At 39.3% G+C, this 19,649-nt stretch overlaps 1 protein-coding gene across 7 annotated transcripts in view; it reads right to left on the minus strand.

The window, feature by feature from the left end:
• Positions 1 to 3,150: 3,150 nt before the first annotated feature.
• Positions 3,151 to 19,649, minus strand: part of EIF4G3 (eukaryotic translation initiation factor 4 gamma 3) — a 288,954-nt gene continuing 272,455 nt past the window's right edge. For all 7 annotated transcript variants that reach the window (XM_045858600.1, XM_045858604.1, XM_045858603.1 and 4 more), the window contains 4 exons: positions 12,784 to 12,930; positions 8,105 to 8,189; positions 6,409 to 6,555; positions 3,151 to 4,173 (listed from right to left, as the gene is read on the minus strand). In XM_045858600.1, the coding sequence (XP_045714556.1) occupies positions 3,992 to 4,173; positions 6,409 to 6,555; positions 8,105 to 8,189; positions 12,784 to 12,930 (561 nt within the window). In that variant the 3' untranslated portion in view covers positions 3,151 to 3,991. The remainder of the gene's footprint in view (positions 4,174 to 6,408; positions 6,556 to 8,104; positions 8,190 to 12,783; positions 12,931 to 19,649) is intronic.

Consider the following 19,649-nt stretch of genomic DNA (forward strand, 5'->3'; position numbering starts at 1 on the left):
TAAACGTGCCTCAATGTAAAGGACAAGTAAAACCTCAGGCTCTGGGTCAAACTGGGGTACACTGTAACTCACGCAGGAATTTTAATCCCAAGGAAAACTACTCAAGTAGCAAGCAATAAATGAGAGGTCGAAATGACCAGACCCTAGTTACCAGTGCCGGGGTATCAGCCATCCCAGGTCATATACATCCAGTCCACAGGGTGACTCCCCCAAGGAAAATAAAGAACCACCCCCAAAACTCAGGAACTTGTTCAGAATCAGCCGATCGTTATAAACATATTACCACTGTATTAAAAATTACATTTAAAGAACAAAAATTAAATCAAAGATAGGGAAAACCAGGGTCTACCCCAGCTGTCAGGTCCCTGATGCTGAGAACATGAGAGGCTTGCTTATTTGCGAAGCGTTGGGTTGGAAGTCAAAACAAAAAGCAATTCAATGTATGATTTCATTTATGTGAAATGTCCAGGACACACAAACCCACGGAAACAAGAAGCAGATTAGTGGTTCCCAGGGGCGGGGGAGAAGTAGAGAACGAGGAGAGACTCCTAAAGGGTATCAGGTTTCTTTTCTGGATGATAAAAATGTTCTGAAATTAGGTAGTGGTGACAGTTGCATGGCTGTGAATACACTGAGAATCACTGAATTGTACACTCTAAAAGGATGAGCTTTATAGTGCACGAACTATATCTCAGTGAGAAAAAAGCAACGCAAACGAACAGAAAGCAATGGAGAATGTTCCTTGGCACAACGGGACTCCGGGAGCGCGGAAGTGCCAACAGCACAGTCAAATCGAGAAAGTGGATCCCCTACACATTTTTTAAAAAGAACAACACTTGAATAACAAAAACAAAGAATTAGATCCAAAAACTGAGGCCTATTTTTTTCCTAGCTTAAAATCCTTTTGACTTGAATGGAGCCATCTGAAACAAAAATATATGTCAAAACCCCTGGAATTATAACTTGTTTGGAGAGTGATTCTAGAACAGGTAAAACTGTCTTTGGATTTCATTGTGGCAAATAATCTAGAATGCATCTTGAAATATACAATAAGATAAAAAACAAATAAAAGATCTGCCGGAGTAGCGAGGGCAGACACTCCTTGGCGGGGTGAGATGCTGATACGGTCGGTATGTGAACCTCGAGCGTGCTTTCTTCACGAAGAGCTCCCTGAAAGCAGAGACTGTTCACTGTTCTGGTCCCTGCACTTAGTACAGAGCAGGCGCTCAGTAAATATTTGATGAACAGACCAAGTTCATCAGGCAGCTGTGAACTGGCTTGTTGGTCAATGCAAGAATCTCAAATGAGTTTATTTTAAAAATTGGCATTACGTTTTTTTTGCTAGAAAAGGAAAAACTCTCACTTAAATCACTAAACAGCTGTGAGTCAACTAGTCTGAATACATATGTAAAGCAAAGCATCTTAGCTAATGAACCTGTCTCCTAAGTGCGCATGGGTGAAAGCTTCTATGACAGCCTGAGGGAGGGCAATCGTGTCAAGGCTGGCTGTGCCACCTGTTACTTTAAAACCCGAACACCCTGTTTCCTAGTGAGAAAACTGTAAAGGGGTAAGAATTATGACAAGGTTTTGCAGTTTGGTTGATATGAATAGTAGGGAATAATCATACCAGTCTGCTTGTATTTTATCCTTAGGTAACGCTTCTAACACTCAGTGTATAAAGCAACAAGATACCCAGAAGTAACTTTCTAGTCTTATCACACTTCATGTTATAGTTGAGATTTTAACCATTATTTCTGTTATTGTGCTGTAGGTATTTATATCTGAAGTTTTTTCAATCCTTGGATCTTTTATCCAGAAATATTATTTTCTTTCCTCCATTCCTTGCACTTCTAAAATACTGATGAATAGGCAATCACTACTACTTGAAACTCCTTCCTGGCCAGATCTCTGCAAACAACAGCCACGGATTTCCAAGAGGTAGTCACCACCCTGCTTTTCCCAAACTTCCCATCCTTCATTTCCTGTGAGTGCAGCCAACACTTAAAAACCGCTATCATTTAGGAGATTCCTGGATTAGAACCCTCTGCACTTTGATGCCAGCAGCTGTTAAAACTCAGTATATTAGAAAATCAGGTTGCCTCTTCCAAATGAGGAATCCCAGGGAGGGCCTGCAGCCAGACCCCCACCAGCTTTTTAGGCCCCATCTGTTATGACAGATGCTGTCACATGCCCATCACAAGACTTTCAGAGCTTGGTGCTTCGAGAACAGCTTTCTGTGCCCGTGCGACGGGCTCGGTGGCTCACATGGTGGGAATCCTGTGTTGTGTTCAACTACACTCTGAAGGAAACTTGTTCCTGCTTCGGAAAATTTTGTTCCTGTGCTTCACAAATCCTGCCAAGTTTCTTAATGTGAATATTTCTTCAGAGATGGAAGCCAGAAGAACTCTTTGGTTATCCAGACACAAAATACGAAGACTGTTTATTTGGGAGCAGCCTGTCTTTCTTCAAAAGTACATTTTGTAGAGTCATGGCCTACAAACAACTGAAATAAAAAACCATCTGCAGGGACTACGGCTTCATAAAAAAAGAAAACGAAACAGAAAATACAGCACTCCAGTATCTGTGGGAGAAGGAAAGGCCAAAAACCACGGTTGGTTTTATACTCACCAGAACAGCTTGGGTGAAGATGAAGTTGGGTAACAATGTGATTTTCACACACGGTATTTTAGTCTGGTTTTAAACCCCACGCCCACTTTTTAAAAAGTGTAACTGAGCTTTGGTTTCTTTCATTCTTTAGAAGACATCTTTGGAGAAATTTGATGATTTAAAAATCAGTCACCAAGTGAATTAGCATCCCCTAGTCCTAATACATACAGTGGGACCCTTAGTTATTTAAAAACTGCCCTTAGGTTGCTCCCACCCCGAAAGGTTTTCTGGTTGGTGTTGGAAAGAAGCTTCCTGGACTTCCAGAGGGGCGCTCCCATGCGAGCACAGGTGCTCCCCTTACCCAGAAGCAGCCTGCATTTCCCCACTGAGACGCACGCACACGCTCTCCCTCTCTTTCTCCCTCTCCCCTCACCTTCGCGCCCTCCACAACCTCCCGGGAGATGAGATGCGGGTTAGCCAGCAGACAGCCCTCCCAGAGATGGGCACACATGCAGCAGCTATCGAAAGGAGAAGTCACTTTGCTTTCTTTTAAACTTGCAATGTTTGTCTTTATTTTGTTCTTTATATTTTGAAAGTGAAAAGAAATAGTATTGAGTCAATTTCTTTTTGTTTTTTTAAATATTTGTTCTATGTATTTACAAGCCTTATAGTTGCTCTAAAGATTTCAAAAGTATTAAGAGTACTTTTCCAAGGGTAGCACTTTTTTTTTTTAAACAATTCTTGGAGTTCTCTGGTCCACAGCATTTCCTTCTGTTCCAAGGTTATGTATGTTTGATTACTATTGAGATTTTTTTTTAAATTTTCTGAAGCAAGCTGAGAGGCAGGCAGAAAGATTTGATGCCAAAAAAAAAAAATCTTTCTTACCTTGTTCACCCCAAACCTTCTTAAATCTGGACTAACTACTATGCTTTAAAACAAACTTGAGGTGCATCTGAAGGGGAGGGAAATTTATTTCTCTGCTTTTCTATTATACAAGTTGTTTACAGAAACTGCAAATTAAAAAATTACACTGGCATTTGCAGTCCTTAAAATAAATTAAAAGTTCTCAACTTTTTTGCTAAACAGATGTGTTTTTTTAAAGTATGAGTCCTCGTTTAAAAAGAAAAGATTATAACAGAAAATATTTTCTATAAATAATACATGTATTTTGGTTTTAGTGCTCCCGCCCTCAGGTTGAAGTGTACTTATTTCCAGTACCTTTTTCCTCCATGATCACCTTTGTTCTCTTTCCCCTCTCCCACTCGTGCACACGTGGGGGTTTCTGCGAGAATTGGCCTTGCTGCACTGTGATTGGCGAAGACGTGAAACTTTTTAAAAAAATACTTAAATTGTTTCTTTTGTTTCTTTTTGTGTATTTGAAATTTTAGTTATCCTCAGATTCCTCTTCTGCTTCCCGAAGCCACGTAAAGAAGGCCGTGACAGACTTCAGGGCCACACCCTTCCCGTTCTGCTCTGCGGGGTCCTTGCTGCTTTCCCATTTGTAGAAGGCATCCTCGGAGATTACCTCTTCGTCGTACAGACAGTCAAAGAACATCCGTAGCAAATCTGTAAGGAAGTGAAAATGAACGATCAGTTTTGGGGACGCTGCAGTTGTGAAGGAAAGACTGTCCTTCTAAGCAATGAATGAACACACAATGAATTCCCCTCGAGAAGAACATCCACGACAATGCATTATTCTCCCTCTTGCTAGTATAAGCAGCAAAACGACCTGTCTAAAGAACAGGAAAGAAGACTTAAGCAGTATAAAGGATTTCTTATTTGTTATTTTGTTCAATTTGAACTAAATTTCTGATATTGCTGGGCTGTTTAATATTATGTAGTTGTCTACCTAAACACTTCAAAAACTAAATATAAAATAATTATTTTATCCATTTCTTTATTTGAATTCTACAATAAAAACATATTATTTTTTTACAAATTTTGGGAGGTAACAGCAGGATATACTCCCCCAATATTATTTTCAAAACGAAAACAATAATAATTTATAGAAAACACGGGTAAAAACAACCTCACCTGGATTTTATCCAGTGAGATGACAGTCAATTTGTTGTTTCCAATGCTCAGGTAATCTGGGCGGTTTTAATTCTCTGTTTGGTTCTCACAATGGAAACTTACTTTATATTATTGTGCAAAAAATGGAGAAAGCTATTAAGGCCATAAAACCCAACAGAGGGCTTTACATATTCTTTGAAAAAAAATTCTTTTCATTACGGGCTCTTAAAACTCATTTAAACTGAGCTCGCTGATCATTCATATTAATGGAGGGAGGCAGTAGAATAAATAATTGCTAATAAACATTAGGTTTACAATGAGTCTTATTAAAAAATTTTTAGATTTATCTTTGTAATTTTATTAGTCAAGCCAATAATGAAGTCACTTCATTCTCTAAACCCGAGTTGGTCAATGGGGAAATGGAAGCAAGTGGCAATCATTATATTGGTACTAAGTCTAGAATTAAACATCTCTCCAGGGATTACTGAGGCTGATAAATTACGGGAGATACTTTGACTGGCTGAACACTCAGCATCAATTTTATCCAACTACTTAAGCATCTCTTGAGAAGTTAGTGTCCTCATTCTATAAGAATAAAAAAGGAAGCCATAATGTTAAACAACCTTTCGAAGGTCTGGACAGAGAGAAAACAAAGTCAAATTAACTCTCCTATTCAGGCTTGGATGTCTCGAGTTAAACCTTGAGGATTACCTGTTTCAATCTTTCCCTTTATCTCCTAGAGCAGCATTTTTCAACCTTTTTCATCTCATGGCACACATAAAAAATTACTAAAATTCTGTGGCACACCAAAAATGTAATTTTTGTTGATCTGACCAAAAAAAAAAAGGTATACTTTTAATTCATTCACATCAGGCAGCTATTTTGTGTTGGCTACTGTCATTTTTTTTAAACTTGACACAGGAAGGGAAAAGGGGTCAGCGCCCCCAGCTAAACAGCCAGGCAGAGCCGTGTCAGCAGTCCGGGGCGCACAGGGGGAAGACAGCTGTCCTAGAGGGACTCGCCGGCACTGGCTGAGAAGGACGACTTGCGAAAGCCACAGCCTAAAGAAGCGCCAAAGAACTGCCTCAGTGCTATCTCTGCAACAGCCACATAATTTCCACTTTCACAAGCTTCAACTGAATTTTCAAAATGCAACACAATTCAGTTAATTTACCAACACCACCAAGGCTTAGGTGTCAGGTTCCTTATTTGTCTGATTAGCCAGCCTTAGCCATAGCCCTTAACTGAAAACTAGCCTAAAATGCCTTACTGGCTGCGTTGGGAGCCTGGGGATTCTGAAGAGTATCATTCTCCTTCGCTATTAAGACCCATTATCAAAAAAAGTGAAAAATTATATAACACACAGGCTAATACTGAGATGCCCTAGACCTGCATTGTCCAATAGGGTTCCTACTAACTGTGGTGGCTGTTTACATTTAAATAAAATTTAAAATTTTGTTCCTTAGTTACAACAGCCACCAGACATATGTGACTCACAGCTGCTACACTGCACAGTACAGATGTATTTCCGACACTGGCGCAAGTTTTATTAGACAAACCTTTTCTAGAGTGAGGATTAAATATCTAATTTAAACTACTTATCATTTTCTCATAAAAGTACACAAAAAATTTAGGTTTATTAAAGTTGCTGGTTATCTGAGTTTTTGTTACTAGTAATTCTTCTATTACCTCCTGTTCGAACTCATCTCATCAAACCACTGCTGAAGTCTCGGCCTGGATTAAGTCTCACCCACTGGCTGGGCTAACTGGAGCAAGAGGTAAACTTACTGGCAGGCTGATCAAGTTTTACTATTGACGCCTGTAGTGCATAAAGTGCTTGCAGTTCCTTCTCTGTGTCCGAGTCTAGGTACTTGAGTAAGATCGGCACTCTCTGCTTGATCACAGCAGTGTCCACTCGGAAGGTGGAAGAGTCGGCTAAAGGTGACAGAAGAACCAAGAATTACATTTAAGGAAATAACATGAGGACCATTTTCAACTTCTGGGTCTTTCCGACGCATCTGACTCTACAAGGAAAGAAGAAGCAAGGGGGTCCAGGGTAAAGATTTTTGAAAATCAGAATGTTCTGAAATGCTTAATGGGACATTCCTTCTGAAATAATAAAAACCCTGGAGGGGGACGTGTTTTGAGTGCTGGGTTCCCTCGAGGGCGGACCCAATTCTTTAGCTTTAATCATGATGAAGCAGGTACATTGGTTTTATGACATTCCAAACTAGAAACGGAACATTAAAAAGGAAATTAGAGTGGTAGTTCATGCAAATCTTTTCAGAAGGGTAAAAGACTTAGAACTATTTTATTTATTGTGAGGAGGATACGGACTCACTGGGACAAACGCCACGGCTGACCTAGGCTTTTGGGGGGAAGGCACGATAACGAGGGGCTGAGGAAGGCATCCTCAGTGCCAAGGAACGTAAGGCTGTGTTTCCTCTGCAAGTCACCAGTGGGACACAATCTTGTTTTTAAAAGCAGCTTTTATATATTCCAACCCTGATTTTAAAGTGTCAAAATCTCATGTTTCTACAGATAGTGGAAATGATTTTTAAAAATTTAACAAAGACTTTCTACTTAGCTTGTTGTTCACCTCATTAAAGAACTAACATGGAAAGTCTTAAATTACCGTTCTGAAGCTATCTTTGAGATGATAAAGAGAGGCCTGAAATTATGAAGCGCTTTTGAGCTGCTGGATTTTTCTTTCCTATTTCAGTGATGGAAATGCCTACCTGAGGCTATGAGCATGATTTTGTTAAATAAATATTATAGGCAGCTTGGAATATTTAAGAGTTTCTACCAATCCTAATCCCATCTATGAAATTCATCACCATTCAATAAAATCGCCTTATATAAAGTCAACATAAAGTAGGAGAAGCAACTGGCATTTTCTTTCCTCATACATGTATTTATATAAAATGGTTTTCCTGTTGACATTAGTCCTTGATTAATACTAGGTTCAGAATATCCAACCCATTCATTATAACTTTAAAAAAATTTTTTTTCTTTTAACATTTTACTTATTTTTTAGGGAAATGGAAGGAAAGGGGAAAGAGAGGGAGAGAAACATTGATTGGCTGGCTGCCTTTCACGAACCCCACAACCCACTCACGTGCCCTGACTGGGAATCGAACCGACGACCTTTGAGGTTGCAGGCTAGGGCTCAATCCACTGAGCCAAACCAGCCAGGGCCATTCATTACCACTCTTGAAGGGAGGGATGAGGAAGCTTTCAATGTTGGGGGTAAATGAGGAAAGTAACATGTAACAGTGTAAGACAACCACAGGCATGCAGTAGTTGCTCAGACCTCCCCCCGCTTGAGACAGCCAGGCGTTGTAGACAGAAATGGCACCCATTTGCACAGGAATGGAGCTATACAGGGCAAGTTTTAAAGGCAATTTAAAATAGGCCCAAATCATCAGTATTTGACATAGTGGGGATTTCAGATGTTAGCTTTCCCTTTAGAAATGTTACTTACCTATTATAATAGCTGCTTTACAAACAGCTGTCATTAAAGCTCTAAGGAATGTAGGTGAACTCATCTGGGCTTCATCTAGATTAGCCTGATATCAAAAGTAAATGGAACAGTTAAAGGTATCCTTGCACACCAGAGAAATTATTTCTCATAAACTAGGTCTTAACTGGCACTAAGGGCAGATGGGGTCACATTCAACCTTCTAGCAAAAATTAATCTTCTGATTCACTGAAAAATACTTAGGCTACTTTCAGTTATGTCTGAGAATGTTCTAAGTAGCAGTGTTTAGCTTTCAGGAGCACTATCACTGCTGATCTTTTGCTCATTCCATTATACAGCACTGTGTACTATATACATTTGGAAGTGGAATGATGTAAAAACATTTTTCTTCCTCGATAAATAGCCCATATTAAGATGATTTATCCAAATCTATAAATTTGAAAGATCTTTTACAACAACAACAGTATATTTTAAAGACTGCTTTACTCAGTCGTGTGCAACTCTTTTTCAGATGGGCTGACACTGCTTTTCATCTCGATTCCCATGTTGAATTAGAGAGCGCTCTCGGGCACTGCCTCAAACAAACCCTCAGGTGGCAGTGACAAAACTGTTACTCTTTTCTAAGGATGGCAAAACATGCATTTAGAAATATGCTAAGTAAATGAGCCCCAAATTTACTTTTCAGCTTATTTTTCTTAAGATCTTATTTCTCTTAATATTTTCTTACTACAAAAGGTGATTAGCAAAAGGAAATGACAAACAACAGGAGGCCTTTTCTAGGCAGATAGTTCAAATACTTTTCAAAGTTTATGTTACTTATGCCTGTGAATAGAATCAATGCTTATTTCAGCCTTCTTCTTTTTTTTTTAATAGCACAGCATAGTATTTTCTCCTGAAAGGAGAGATCCTTTAAGACTGAAAGGATCAGTCTTAAAATGACTGGCCAGGAAAAAAAATGAAGGTGTCATTATAAACTTCTGTGTTAGAAAGCTAAGAATGACAAAAGATATTCAGAGATGATCAAGTTAACATTTATGCATTTTAGAACTGACAAAAATTAACTAGCAGCTTTCTCTTTGCTGAATACCTAACCTTCAACTCATTCGGGAGGAACTGGTAGTTTCTCGAGAGCAGAATTAAGAGTGTGAGCAGGGGAGACAGCCGGAGCGGTGGGATGCCGGTGAGGCGAGCACAGCCCTCTGTGCTCCAGGAAGAGGTTTCACTCCCGACTGCCCCGGGGAACAGAAGCCCGTGGGGCCACTGCTGACAGCTAGGGCTGAGGAGGAGCGGGGCAAAAGCCACACATAAAAGATGTCAAGATGATTTATGTGTTACGGTCAGCTGCTGGTTTATACCTCTTTAAAAATATTCTATTTAGGCTGAAGCAAGGCTGGTCTAGCCCCAGAAATTACTTTTTCAAAATCTGAACAAGTATTTTTGAAGAATAAACGAGAGAATAAAAATACAACATTCTAGCTCAACAATACTTTATAAACAATTGAATGGAGCTATTTCAAGCACTGAATTCTCATTTGAGATCCCCATAGGATTAGCTTTCAGGCAAAGTTTGAGAAAAAGAAACAAAGTAGCTGACTGTAATTAGATCAAAAATACCACTTCCAAACCAGTGACTGTCTCTTCTATTTTAAAGAAAGAAACTGCATAATAAGTCTACCAAATAAAGTTGATTATAATTCTAATATTCAAGAGCAGAAAAGACCTGAAGAAAAATATCATGAAACTATAGATTAAGCAAAGATGTTAACAAAAATGGGCGAGAACAAGAAGGAAGATGGATCTGCCAGTTGGGACAGATAAGCAAAATCAGAGTTACGCAACACTGTACCAGACAGAGCAACAAACATCTGTGTATACTGTGAACTTAGCTACTATTGTTTTTGCTTTCTCACTTTTATTTGAAAGATTTTATTTATTTCTTTTTAGAGAGAGGGGAAAGGAGGGAGAAAGAAAGAGAGAGACATCAATGTGCAAGAGAAACATTAATCAGTCACTTCTCTCATACCACCAACTGGGAACCTGGCCTGCTACCCAGGCATGCGCCCTAACTGGGAATCGAACCAGCAACTTTTTGGTCCACAGGTCAGCACACAGTCAACTGAGTCACACCAGCTAGGAGCCTGTTCTCTTTTTTAGTCATCTTTATTAGGCATAATTTACATTTAGTAAAATTTACCCTTTGTCTTCTCTTTTAAGACTAACTGTTCATCCAGAATAGGTAGAATAAATAATTATGTAACAAAATCAAGCCTAATATGAAGTAAAAATAGCATCATTTTGCAATACATGTGGAAATAAAAATTTTTTCAAAAATTTTCCCCAAATTGCACATGATGGCAATCTATGAAAAATCACGAAGAGAATAATGTCAAATATGCAAATGCTGACCTGACCTCTAAAACAAAGAAGCAGCTCTATGATGTCAATCATACAGCAGCAAGACTGCTCCTGATTCTATGCTAAATTCTACAACCAACGATCACATGAATGAGTTAAAAGCCTAAGAAAGGAAAGAGATGGTTATGCTAAGAGGACTGACTACATAAGTACATGAGAAACAAGTCATGATAAAACGACCTTTTCTTTTCTGACTTGCTTAGCATTGGCAGCTCAGATGGATACAGGCAGAACTCCTCTAGACTTCAGCAAGGCACCTGACAAATGATCTAATGACAGATATCCCCTTGTAGACAAGACAGAACGGGGAACCAGACAGAATGACGTGACATAATAAACAGGTTAAGAGCTGCAAGTGTCCACGGCGCAGGGGGTGCAGTCTGGTCCCTGAACTTGTGCCGCTTTGTCCTTGGCCCTTCCCCGTTTACACTCTACCCGTAACTTGGACGAGGAGACAGTTGGCGTATTAGTGAAATGAAAGGAGAATACAAAGTGAAAATAATGGCAAGCAAATTTAATGACCAAGTCAGAATATAAAATGTTGTGAGAGTAAAAAATGTTGGTTGTCTCTCACACACCCCCAACCAGGGACCTGGCCTGCAACCCAGGCATGTGCCCTGACCAGGCTCGAACTGGCGACCCCTCGGTTCACAGGCTGGTGCTCAATCCACTGAGCCACACCAGCAAGGGCTGAGAAACATCTACTTTAAGAAGATGAACAGAAACAGAAACAAATGTAAAACCCCCTTTTGGTCCCAAAACAAAGTGCCTAAGTTCAGGATGGGAGAGGACGGCGACACCGCAGACCATGAACGAACGGGCACTGCGTGACAGAGAGCAATCTGAGCTCAGGGCGGCGGGCCTGCCGAGAGCACACGCCCGGAGCAGGCAGCACAGCAGCGCCGTCTGACTCTGCCAGACCACATCTGGTGGCCACGCTCGGTTTGCGCAAGCCACTTAAGACTTCAAGAAAGTAAGAAAGAACCTAGAGAGAGAGAGACAGGAATACAGTAATAGACTATTAGAATTAACTAAAAGATTCCCCACTAGGTGAGATGATAGACTTATCTTGTACAGACATGGGAAAAAATAGATTAAAAACAACAACAACAACAACAAAAACCCCCCCAAAACCAAACAGACAACCCCTCAACAACCAAATTTTCAGAAACTTCATTATGTCTCAATGACTAGAAGTGGTTAAAGAAATAATAACCTATTAGAAGGACCACAAAAGAGGATTTATAGAGAGAGGAAGAGATTAGCCATCCATGGCATTCCTTCAAGTTGGATTATCATATGATCCCATGGAAAACATGCAAAAATTAAACACACCTACACAAATAAGAATTACTATGTAAAGAAATACAGTAACATTAAAAACAGACATGATCAACAGACTTCACAACATGAGATAGATGAGTTAAAAAATTTTCAAAAGGGAGTGTATTAAGCTAATACCTTTCATAATGACTACATATTACTTATTAATTTCATCAAGGATAGTATTTAAAATGTGAAAACACTTAAAAATGCAAATTTTTGAATGGTAAAATGTAGGATATATCCTAACTTAAGTAGAGACCCAGGAAAATGGCTCATGTTCTGAGTATTTTTACTTGAATTTATGAAACCTAATCTTTTTATTTTTAAAAGGTTTTACTTATTTATTTTGAGAGAGAGGAAGACAGTAAGAAAGAGAGGGAGAGAAACATCAATGTGCAAAAGATACATTGATAGGTTGCCTCTTGCATGCCCCCAACTGGGGACCTGGCCCACAACTCAGAATGTGCCCTGGCTGGGAATCGAACTGGCAACCTTTCAGTTTGCAGGCAGGCACTCAATCCACTGAGCCACACCAGCCAGGGCAAAACTAATCTTATAAAAAAAATAGAAAAACAGACTTACAGAGTTACAAATATACATATATGTAAGAATACAAACAGCCCTGGCTGGTGTGGCTCAGTAAACTGAGCACCAGCCTGCGAACCAAAACATCGCTGGTTCAATTCCCAGTCAGGACACATGCCTGGGTTGTGGGCCAGGTTCCCAGTGGGGAATGCGTAAGAGGCAACCACACATTGATGTCTCTCTCCCTCTCTTCCCTTCTCTCTAAAAAGAAATAAATAAAATGTTTTAAATTAAAAAAATACAAACATTAAAATTAAAAACACCTATGGAAGTGAAAGGTTAACTATGTGAACTAAGGAAATCCCTCAGGAATCTATCTGGCAGAGCTATCACCGAAGGTACCGTAGTTGTTATACCTCTACCCAGTCAAAGATCTGTTCATCGTTCGCTTTGTCCTCAATGATGAGTTTCTCAAGCCGATTATACAGCTCTTCAGCAGAGAGTTCTTTCTTTGAAAGTGCTTCAGAGGAACAGGAACTGTCAGACTCTATAAAGTCCAACTTCTGAAACACACAATGTTACACATTAACATAATTTGTTAATAATAACTTATCAGAGTGGAAAACAAAGTTATGAGCTTTATTTTCAATTTTACATGGGATCGAAATGGTCAGAAGCCATTTTATATTTATAGATCTGGAAGATTCTCATACCACTATCCTGACTATTTCTCCAATTTCTCTTACTATGTATTTCTGATTCTACTTAAAAACAAGCAGATAAACAAAACTCCTAGAATTACTTCTCTCGGTATACTTACCTCTAAATCACTCTGGGCTTTAGTCTAGCTCTTAGCTGTGACAAGCTGCAAGGCAGGCAGAAGTACCAGCTAGGATACAATTTAACTCCTTATCTGCAGCCTATGGTTTATGCAGCCATCACCACACTGCAGCTGTCAAAACTCTTTGGTTTTGGTTTTGTTAAGTCCTTCAAACACTTCCTGACCGTTCTGAATGCAAGTGTGAGAAATGATGACATAACTGTTTTACTCTTAGATGAGTAGTTAAAAAAATCAGTAATCAAAATTATTGGTAAGACATTGCAGTATACGCTTTGCTTTGCTTTATTAAGCTTTGCTATGCAAAAATCATGAAGATTGCAATAGTAAAGATTATTAACATAAGTTTTTTCCTAATACTTTCAAAGACTGACATATTCTTATACCCTTCTTGGATTCACAAAAGAAAGAATTACCTTCAATTCTCCAAAAAAATTTTTCATACCAATATTTTAATTGCCTTTGCCAAATATGTCACCTTTCTAAATAACATTTTCTTATCAAGTTTCAGAAACATGATTCAATATTGCAATTTTTCTTATTCAAGGCTGAGAAATACCCAACTCCCCCCCTCCAACTTCAATATATACACAAAAGAACTAGATGATGGCCCTAAATTCTTTTAAGAACAGGCAATCACTTTTTTATAACCTTGAAACAGTCTCCAGATTTATTCTTACACTCTCAAATGTTAGAACACCACCTTAACCTACCCCAAACCCAAAGAAATAAGTTAATGTCTGAGAGCAATTAACAATAATAAAATCAAACATGAAGTACTATGCTTAATAATAATATATGATAAGAAAACTTGAAAATAAAAGCTTTAACACTGTTAAAAGGAGTCAGTGATGACCTATAAAATCTATTTTCATCCATGTAGAGTAACATTTGTTTCTCAGAACTCTTGTGTTTTTGTACAAGTTATTTAATTTTAATCTTGATTCTAGAAGGCTGGACTTGACAACATTTTTTTTTTCAATTTTTAAAAACACAATTTAGAGAGGCATGGGGAGAGGGCACGAGAGAGAGAGAGAGAGAGAGAGAGAGAGAGAGAGAGAGAGAGGGAGAGAGGGAGAGAGAGAGAGAGGGAGAGAGAGGGAAGTATTGATTTGCTGTCCCACTATTTATCCACTCACACTCATTGGCTGATTCTTGTGTGTGCCCTGACCGGAGATGGAACCTGCAACCTTGGTGTAGTGGGACGACACTCTAACTACCTGAGCTACCCAGCCAGGGTCTGGGCTTCAAATTTATGAATCAGTCCACCACTACCTCTTGCAGAATATACTAGGGTTCCTCAGAAAAGGGCATTAAATATCTACTTTAGAAGAAAGCTTAAAAGTCAAAATTATCAAAGTCCAAGTTTCTGGAACCTCACTTTTCTAATGGCTTTTTAAACATTTTAATTAATTTCAACAAGATTCACCATTTATTAAGTACTTCTCTATGCTTACTGTTTTAAAACATTATCTCATTATTCCCCACAAAAATTATATGATGTAGGCATTATTAACATTTCACAGTTGAGGGATCTGAAGCTTAGAGAAATCAAATTATTTTCTTTTGGCTTTAATTTTTATTGATTGATTTTAGAAAGTGAGAGAGAGAGAGAGAGAGAGAAATACCGATTTGCTGTTTCAGGCTGAAGAACGCCAGCATTTCCTGCAGGGCAGGTCTGTCGGTGACATACTCACTTAGCTGTCGTACCTTAGAATACCTTCGTTCCTTTTCATTTTAGAGGAAATATTGCCAGATGTAGAATTGTTGGTTTACAGTTTTTAAATTTTAGCATTTATCATCCCACTGTCTTCCGACCTCCATGGCTTGTGATCAGAAACTGGCTGTTATACTTGACCAATCACCTCTCTGGCTGCTTCAGATTTTTTCTTTGTATTTTAATGGTTTCATTATAATATATCTTGGTGTGAATCTCTTCGAGTTTTCCCTCCTTGGTGCTCACTAAAATTCCTGGATGTGTAGATCCATATCTTTGATCAAATTTGGGGAGTTTTTGGCCATTTGTTTCTTCCAATATTTTTTCTGCCCTTTCCCCCACTCCTCTCTCTCTCGGACTCCATGACGTGCATGCTGGTGTGCTCGACGGTGCCCCACGGGTCCTCAGGCTCTGTTAATACCTTAAAATTCATTTTTCTTTCTGCTCCTCAAACTTATCAATTTCTTCTTTTAAAGCATTTCTGTATGTTTAATGAATTAATTTTCCAATATTTTTAAAATAACTACAGGGACTTTTTTATTTTAAAAAATTAAATGCTATTCATAGTTTCGCAGAACAATACCAGGAGCTTCATTAGCAAAACAATAAAAGAATGTATCCTTCTGCAACAATTAAGGATCAGTCTTCATGGGAGTAAATTAGTCTAAATCAGTGACTCCTGACTGAACAATTTCAATTGCCCTATTTTCAAATTCTCCAATTTTTTCTTCCGCCTACTCAAAGCTGTTGTTGAACCCCTCTGCAGTCCTGCACTGCTTGACAGCAGGGATACATTTGATGAAACGCATCATTAGGCAATTTCATCATGCAAACATAGAGTATCCTTACACAGACTTAGGCTGTATGGTACAGTGAGCTGCTCACAGGCTACCAGCGGGTACCGCTGTACTCAACACTGCAGGCAGCTGTAACTCAGTGGTAGGTATTTGTGTACCTAAGAATATCTAAACACAGAAAAGGTACAATACAGGTGACCCTTGGACAACATAGGTTTGAATCGCACAGGTCCACTTACATGCACTTCCCCACGAATGAAGCTTGCAGGACCAGAAGTCGCTCTGGGTGAGCAGTGAATGAACTTGAAGGCCTATGACATTACTATATGCTACTGTAAACTTCATAAACACCCTACACTCAGACTACACTAAATTTATAAAAATTATTTTTTCTTCAATAATAAATTAACCTTAGCTTACTGTAACTTCTTTACTTTGTAAACTTTAATTTTTGAAAACTTCTGGACTTTTGTAATAACAGCTTAAAAACACAAAACACTGTACAGCTGTACAGAAATATTTTCTTTATACAATACCATTATCATAAAATTGCTTTCTTTTTAAATTTCTGTTAAAAACCTAGAACACGAACACACACATTAGCCCAGGCCGACACAGGGTCAGGATTATCAGTGTCACTGTGCCCCATCTCCACATCTTGTTCCACTGGAAGGTCTTCAGGGGCAGTAACATGCATGGAGCTGCCACCACCTGTGAGAGCAATGCCTTCCTTCTGAATACCTCTGGGAGGAAATTTAGGTGTCACTCTCCTAAGAAACATGTCTGTGGTGGTTTGTTTGTTTTTTTTTCCCATCACAGATTTGCTTGTAAGCAGATAATGCACTATGAACACTCTTCTCTATTAAGGAAAACCCTCAGTGTTGGGTTCCATTTTATCAAACTTTTTAAGGAGCTTGCTGAGGTCTTCAAATGCTTCAGCTAAAGCCTTCACTGCAAACCTTCTTGAGGTTCTTTTCCTTCTGCGGTCTCCTTTTCTCTTGCCTCCTTCCCAGCCATGTGTTCCTGTTCTGGTCAACTCCTCAGGAACCACCTCTAGGAGCACCCCGATGCCATCCTCACTCACCTCCAGGTTAAAGTTGTTTGTCACCTCAATCACAGCCTTGTTGACTTTCACAACCTTTGCCTGACAGTATGACTGCTACGGTGTCACTAGGTGACTGGGATTTCCAGCCCCATTATAATCTAATGGGAACACTATCATATATGTGGTCCAGCTTTGACCGCAATGTCATTAAGTGGTGCATGACCATAGTTAATTTTTATTTCAGCTATTATACCTTTTCAGCTCCAGATTTTGCTTGATTCTTATTTATAATTTCTACTTCTTTATCCATATTTCCAAGTTGTTCTTACATCATTCTCCTGATTTCCTTTAGTTCTTTTTCCATGATTTCCTTCGGCAATTTGAGCATATTTAAGACAGTACATGTAAAGTCTTTGTCTAGTATGGCCAATGTTTGGGCTTTCCTCGGGGATGCTTTCTGTCAATTTCTTTTTTATCCCTGTGAATGAGCCATATTTTCCCGTTCCTTTGTATGCTTTATAATTTTTTATTGAGAAGTTGACATTTTGAACACTGTAATGTGTTAACCTGGGTAGCATTCTCCCCCTTCCCCAGAGGTTGCTGATGTTGTAGTCATGTGTCTATTTGATGACTTTTACACACAAGGGCTACGTTCCTTCTGGTGTGTGGTCCTTGAAATCCCTGATTTATTAATTCTGCAGTCAGCCAGTGACCTTCCAAAGATTTCAGTGAATGCCTGGATCCAATGAGAAAAAGAGATGGATGTGGGGAATACACAAGTGTGTTATTTCTTTAAATTCTTTGTCAGACACTATCCAGGAAACTGCTTTAGCCTAAAGCATTACAACAATGGCCAGGCCCTGCACCAGACCCCGGGGACCGACAGAAAGACTAAAAGACACAACCAATCACTGCAGGACTAGTCTTGATTGCTCTACCTGGCTGAAGGAAAGAGGTGCTGCCATCTTCTCAGCTGTTTGCCACTGGGCTGGGGGCTAGTAGTGTCCCATGCAACGTGCTAAAGCATCAAAATTTACCAGTCTCTATTTTTTTCATCAAGCATTCCACTGCTGTTGGTAGTGCACAATTCCAAAATAGCTGGTTTTAATAGATCTTGCCAGCTCAACAGCTGTTTTAGTGGAGGAACTTATTCTGGAGCTTTTTACTCCATCTTCCCGACATCCATTCATTGATTTTTGAAAGTGAACCAACATTACATTCCTACTTGGTTATGATGTATTTTCCCTTCTCTATATTGTTGGAGTTGATTTGTGAAAATTTTCTTGAGAACTTTTCTCTGTATTAATTAGGAATATGGGCCTATAGTTTTCTCTTTTCCTTCCTTCTTTTGGTGTATTTTATTGATTATGCTATTACAGTTGTCCCAATTTTTTCTCCACTTTATTCCCCTCTGCCTTTCACCTCCCCGCCCCACCAGCATCTCCCTCGCCCCCTTAGTTCATGTCCATCAGTCATATATAAGTCCTTTGGCTTCTCCATTTCCTACACTGTTCTTAACTCCCCTGTCTATTTTGTGCCAACTAATTATGCTTCTTACTCTCTGTACCTTCTCCCTCCATTCTTTCCCCTCTCCCTCCCCACTGATAACCCTCCATGTGATCTCCATTTCTGGGATTCTGTTCCTGTTCCAGTTGTTTGCTTAGTTTGTTTTTGTTTTTTTTTTTTTGGTTCAGTTGTTGATAGTTATGAGTTTGTTATAATTTTGCTGTTCATGGTTTTGATCTTCTTTTTCTTAGATAAGACCTTTTAACCTTTCATATAATAAGTGCTTGGTGATGATGAACTTCTTTAACTTGACCTTATCTGAGAAGCACTTTATCTGCCCTTCCATTCTATACGATAGCTTTGTTGGACACAGTAATCTTGGATGTAGGTCCTTGCCTTTCATAATTTTGAATACTTCTTGCCAAGCCCTTTGTGCCTGCAATGTTTCGTCTGAGAAATCAGCTGCTAGTCTTATGGGAACTTCTTTGTAGGTAACTGTGTCCTTTTTCTTGCTGCTTTTAAGATTCTCTCCTTATCTTTAATCTTGGGTAATTTAATTATGATGTATCTTGGTGTGTTCCTCTGTGGGTCCAATTTCTTTGAGACTCTCTGAGCTTCCTGGACTTCCTGGAAATCTATTTCCTTTGCCAGACTGGGGACGTTCTCCTTCATTATTTTTTCAACTTAGTTTCTAATTTCTTGCGCTCTCTCTTCTCCTTCTGGCATCTCTATGACTCGGATGTTGGAATGTTTAAAGTTGTCCTGGAGGTTCCTAAGCCTCCCCTCATTTTTCTGAATTCTTGTTTCTTCATTTTGTTCTGGCTGAATGTTTATTTCTTCCTTCTGTTCCAAATCATTGATTTGGTTCCCAGTTTCTTTCCCTTCAATGTTGGTTCCCTATTTTTCTTTATTTCACTTTGCGTAGCCTTCACTTTTCCCGCTATTTTGTGATCATACTCAATCATTTCTGTGATCATCCTGATTACCAGTGTTTTGAACTCTGCATCTGATAGGTTGGCTATCTCCTTGTTGCTTAGTTCTTTTTCAATAGTTTTGATTTGTTCTTTCATTTGGGCCATATTTCTTTGTTTTGGCAGCCTGTTATGTTGTAAAGGGCGGGGCCTTAGGTATTGGCTAGGGCGCGGCAACCCATGTGGCTGTGTTGTGGTGCTGTCTGTGGGGGAGGGGTCCGAGAGGGAACAGTGCTGCTTGCTTAGCTCTCGCCCCGCTTCCAATCACTTCCCCCACTACGCACAAGGAAATTGGGCCCTTCTGGTGCTTTCTGTCCCAGGTGGGTAGGCTTGTGTACTTACTAGGATCCCATGTGCCTCTTCAATGAAATATCCTATGAGGATGGGAGTTTCTCCTACCACCACAAT

Source organism: Phyllostomus hastatus, unplaced genomic scaffold (genome assembly GCF_019186645.2).
Source record: "Phyllostomus hastatus isolate PE091 unplaced genomic scaffold, TTU_PhHast_1.1 phas_scaffold_182, whole genome shotgun sequence".
NCBI lineage: Eukaryota > Metazoa > Chordata > Mammalia > Chiroptera > Phyllostomidae > Phyllostomus > Phyllostomus hastatus.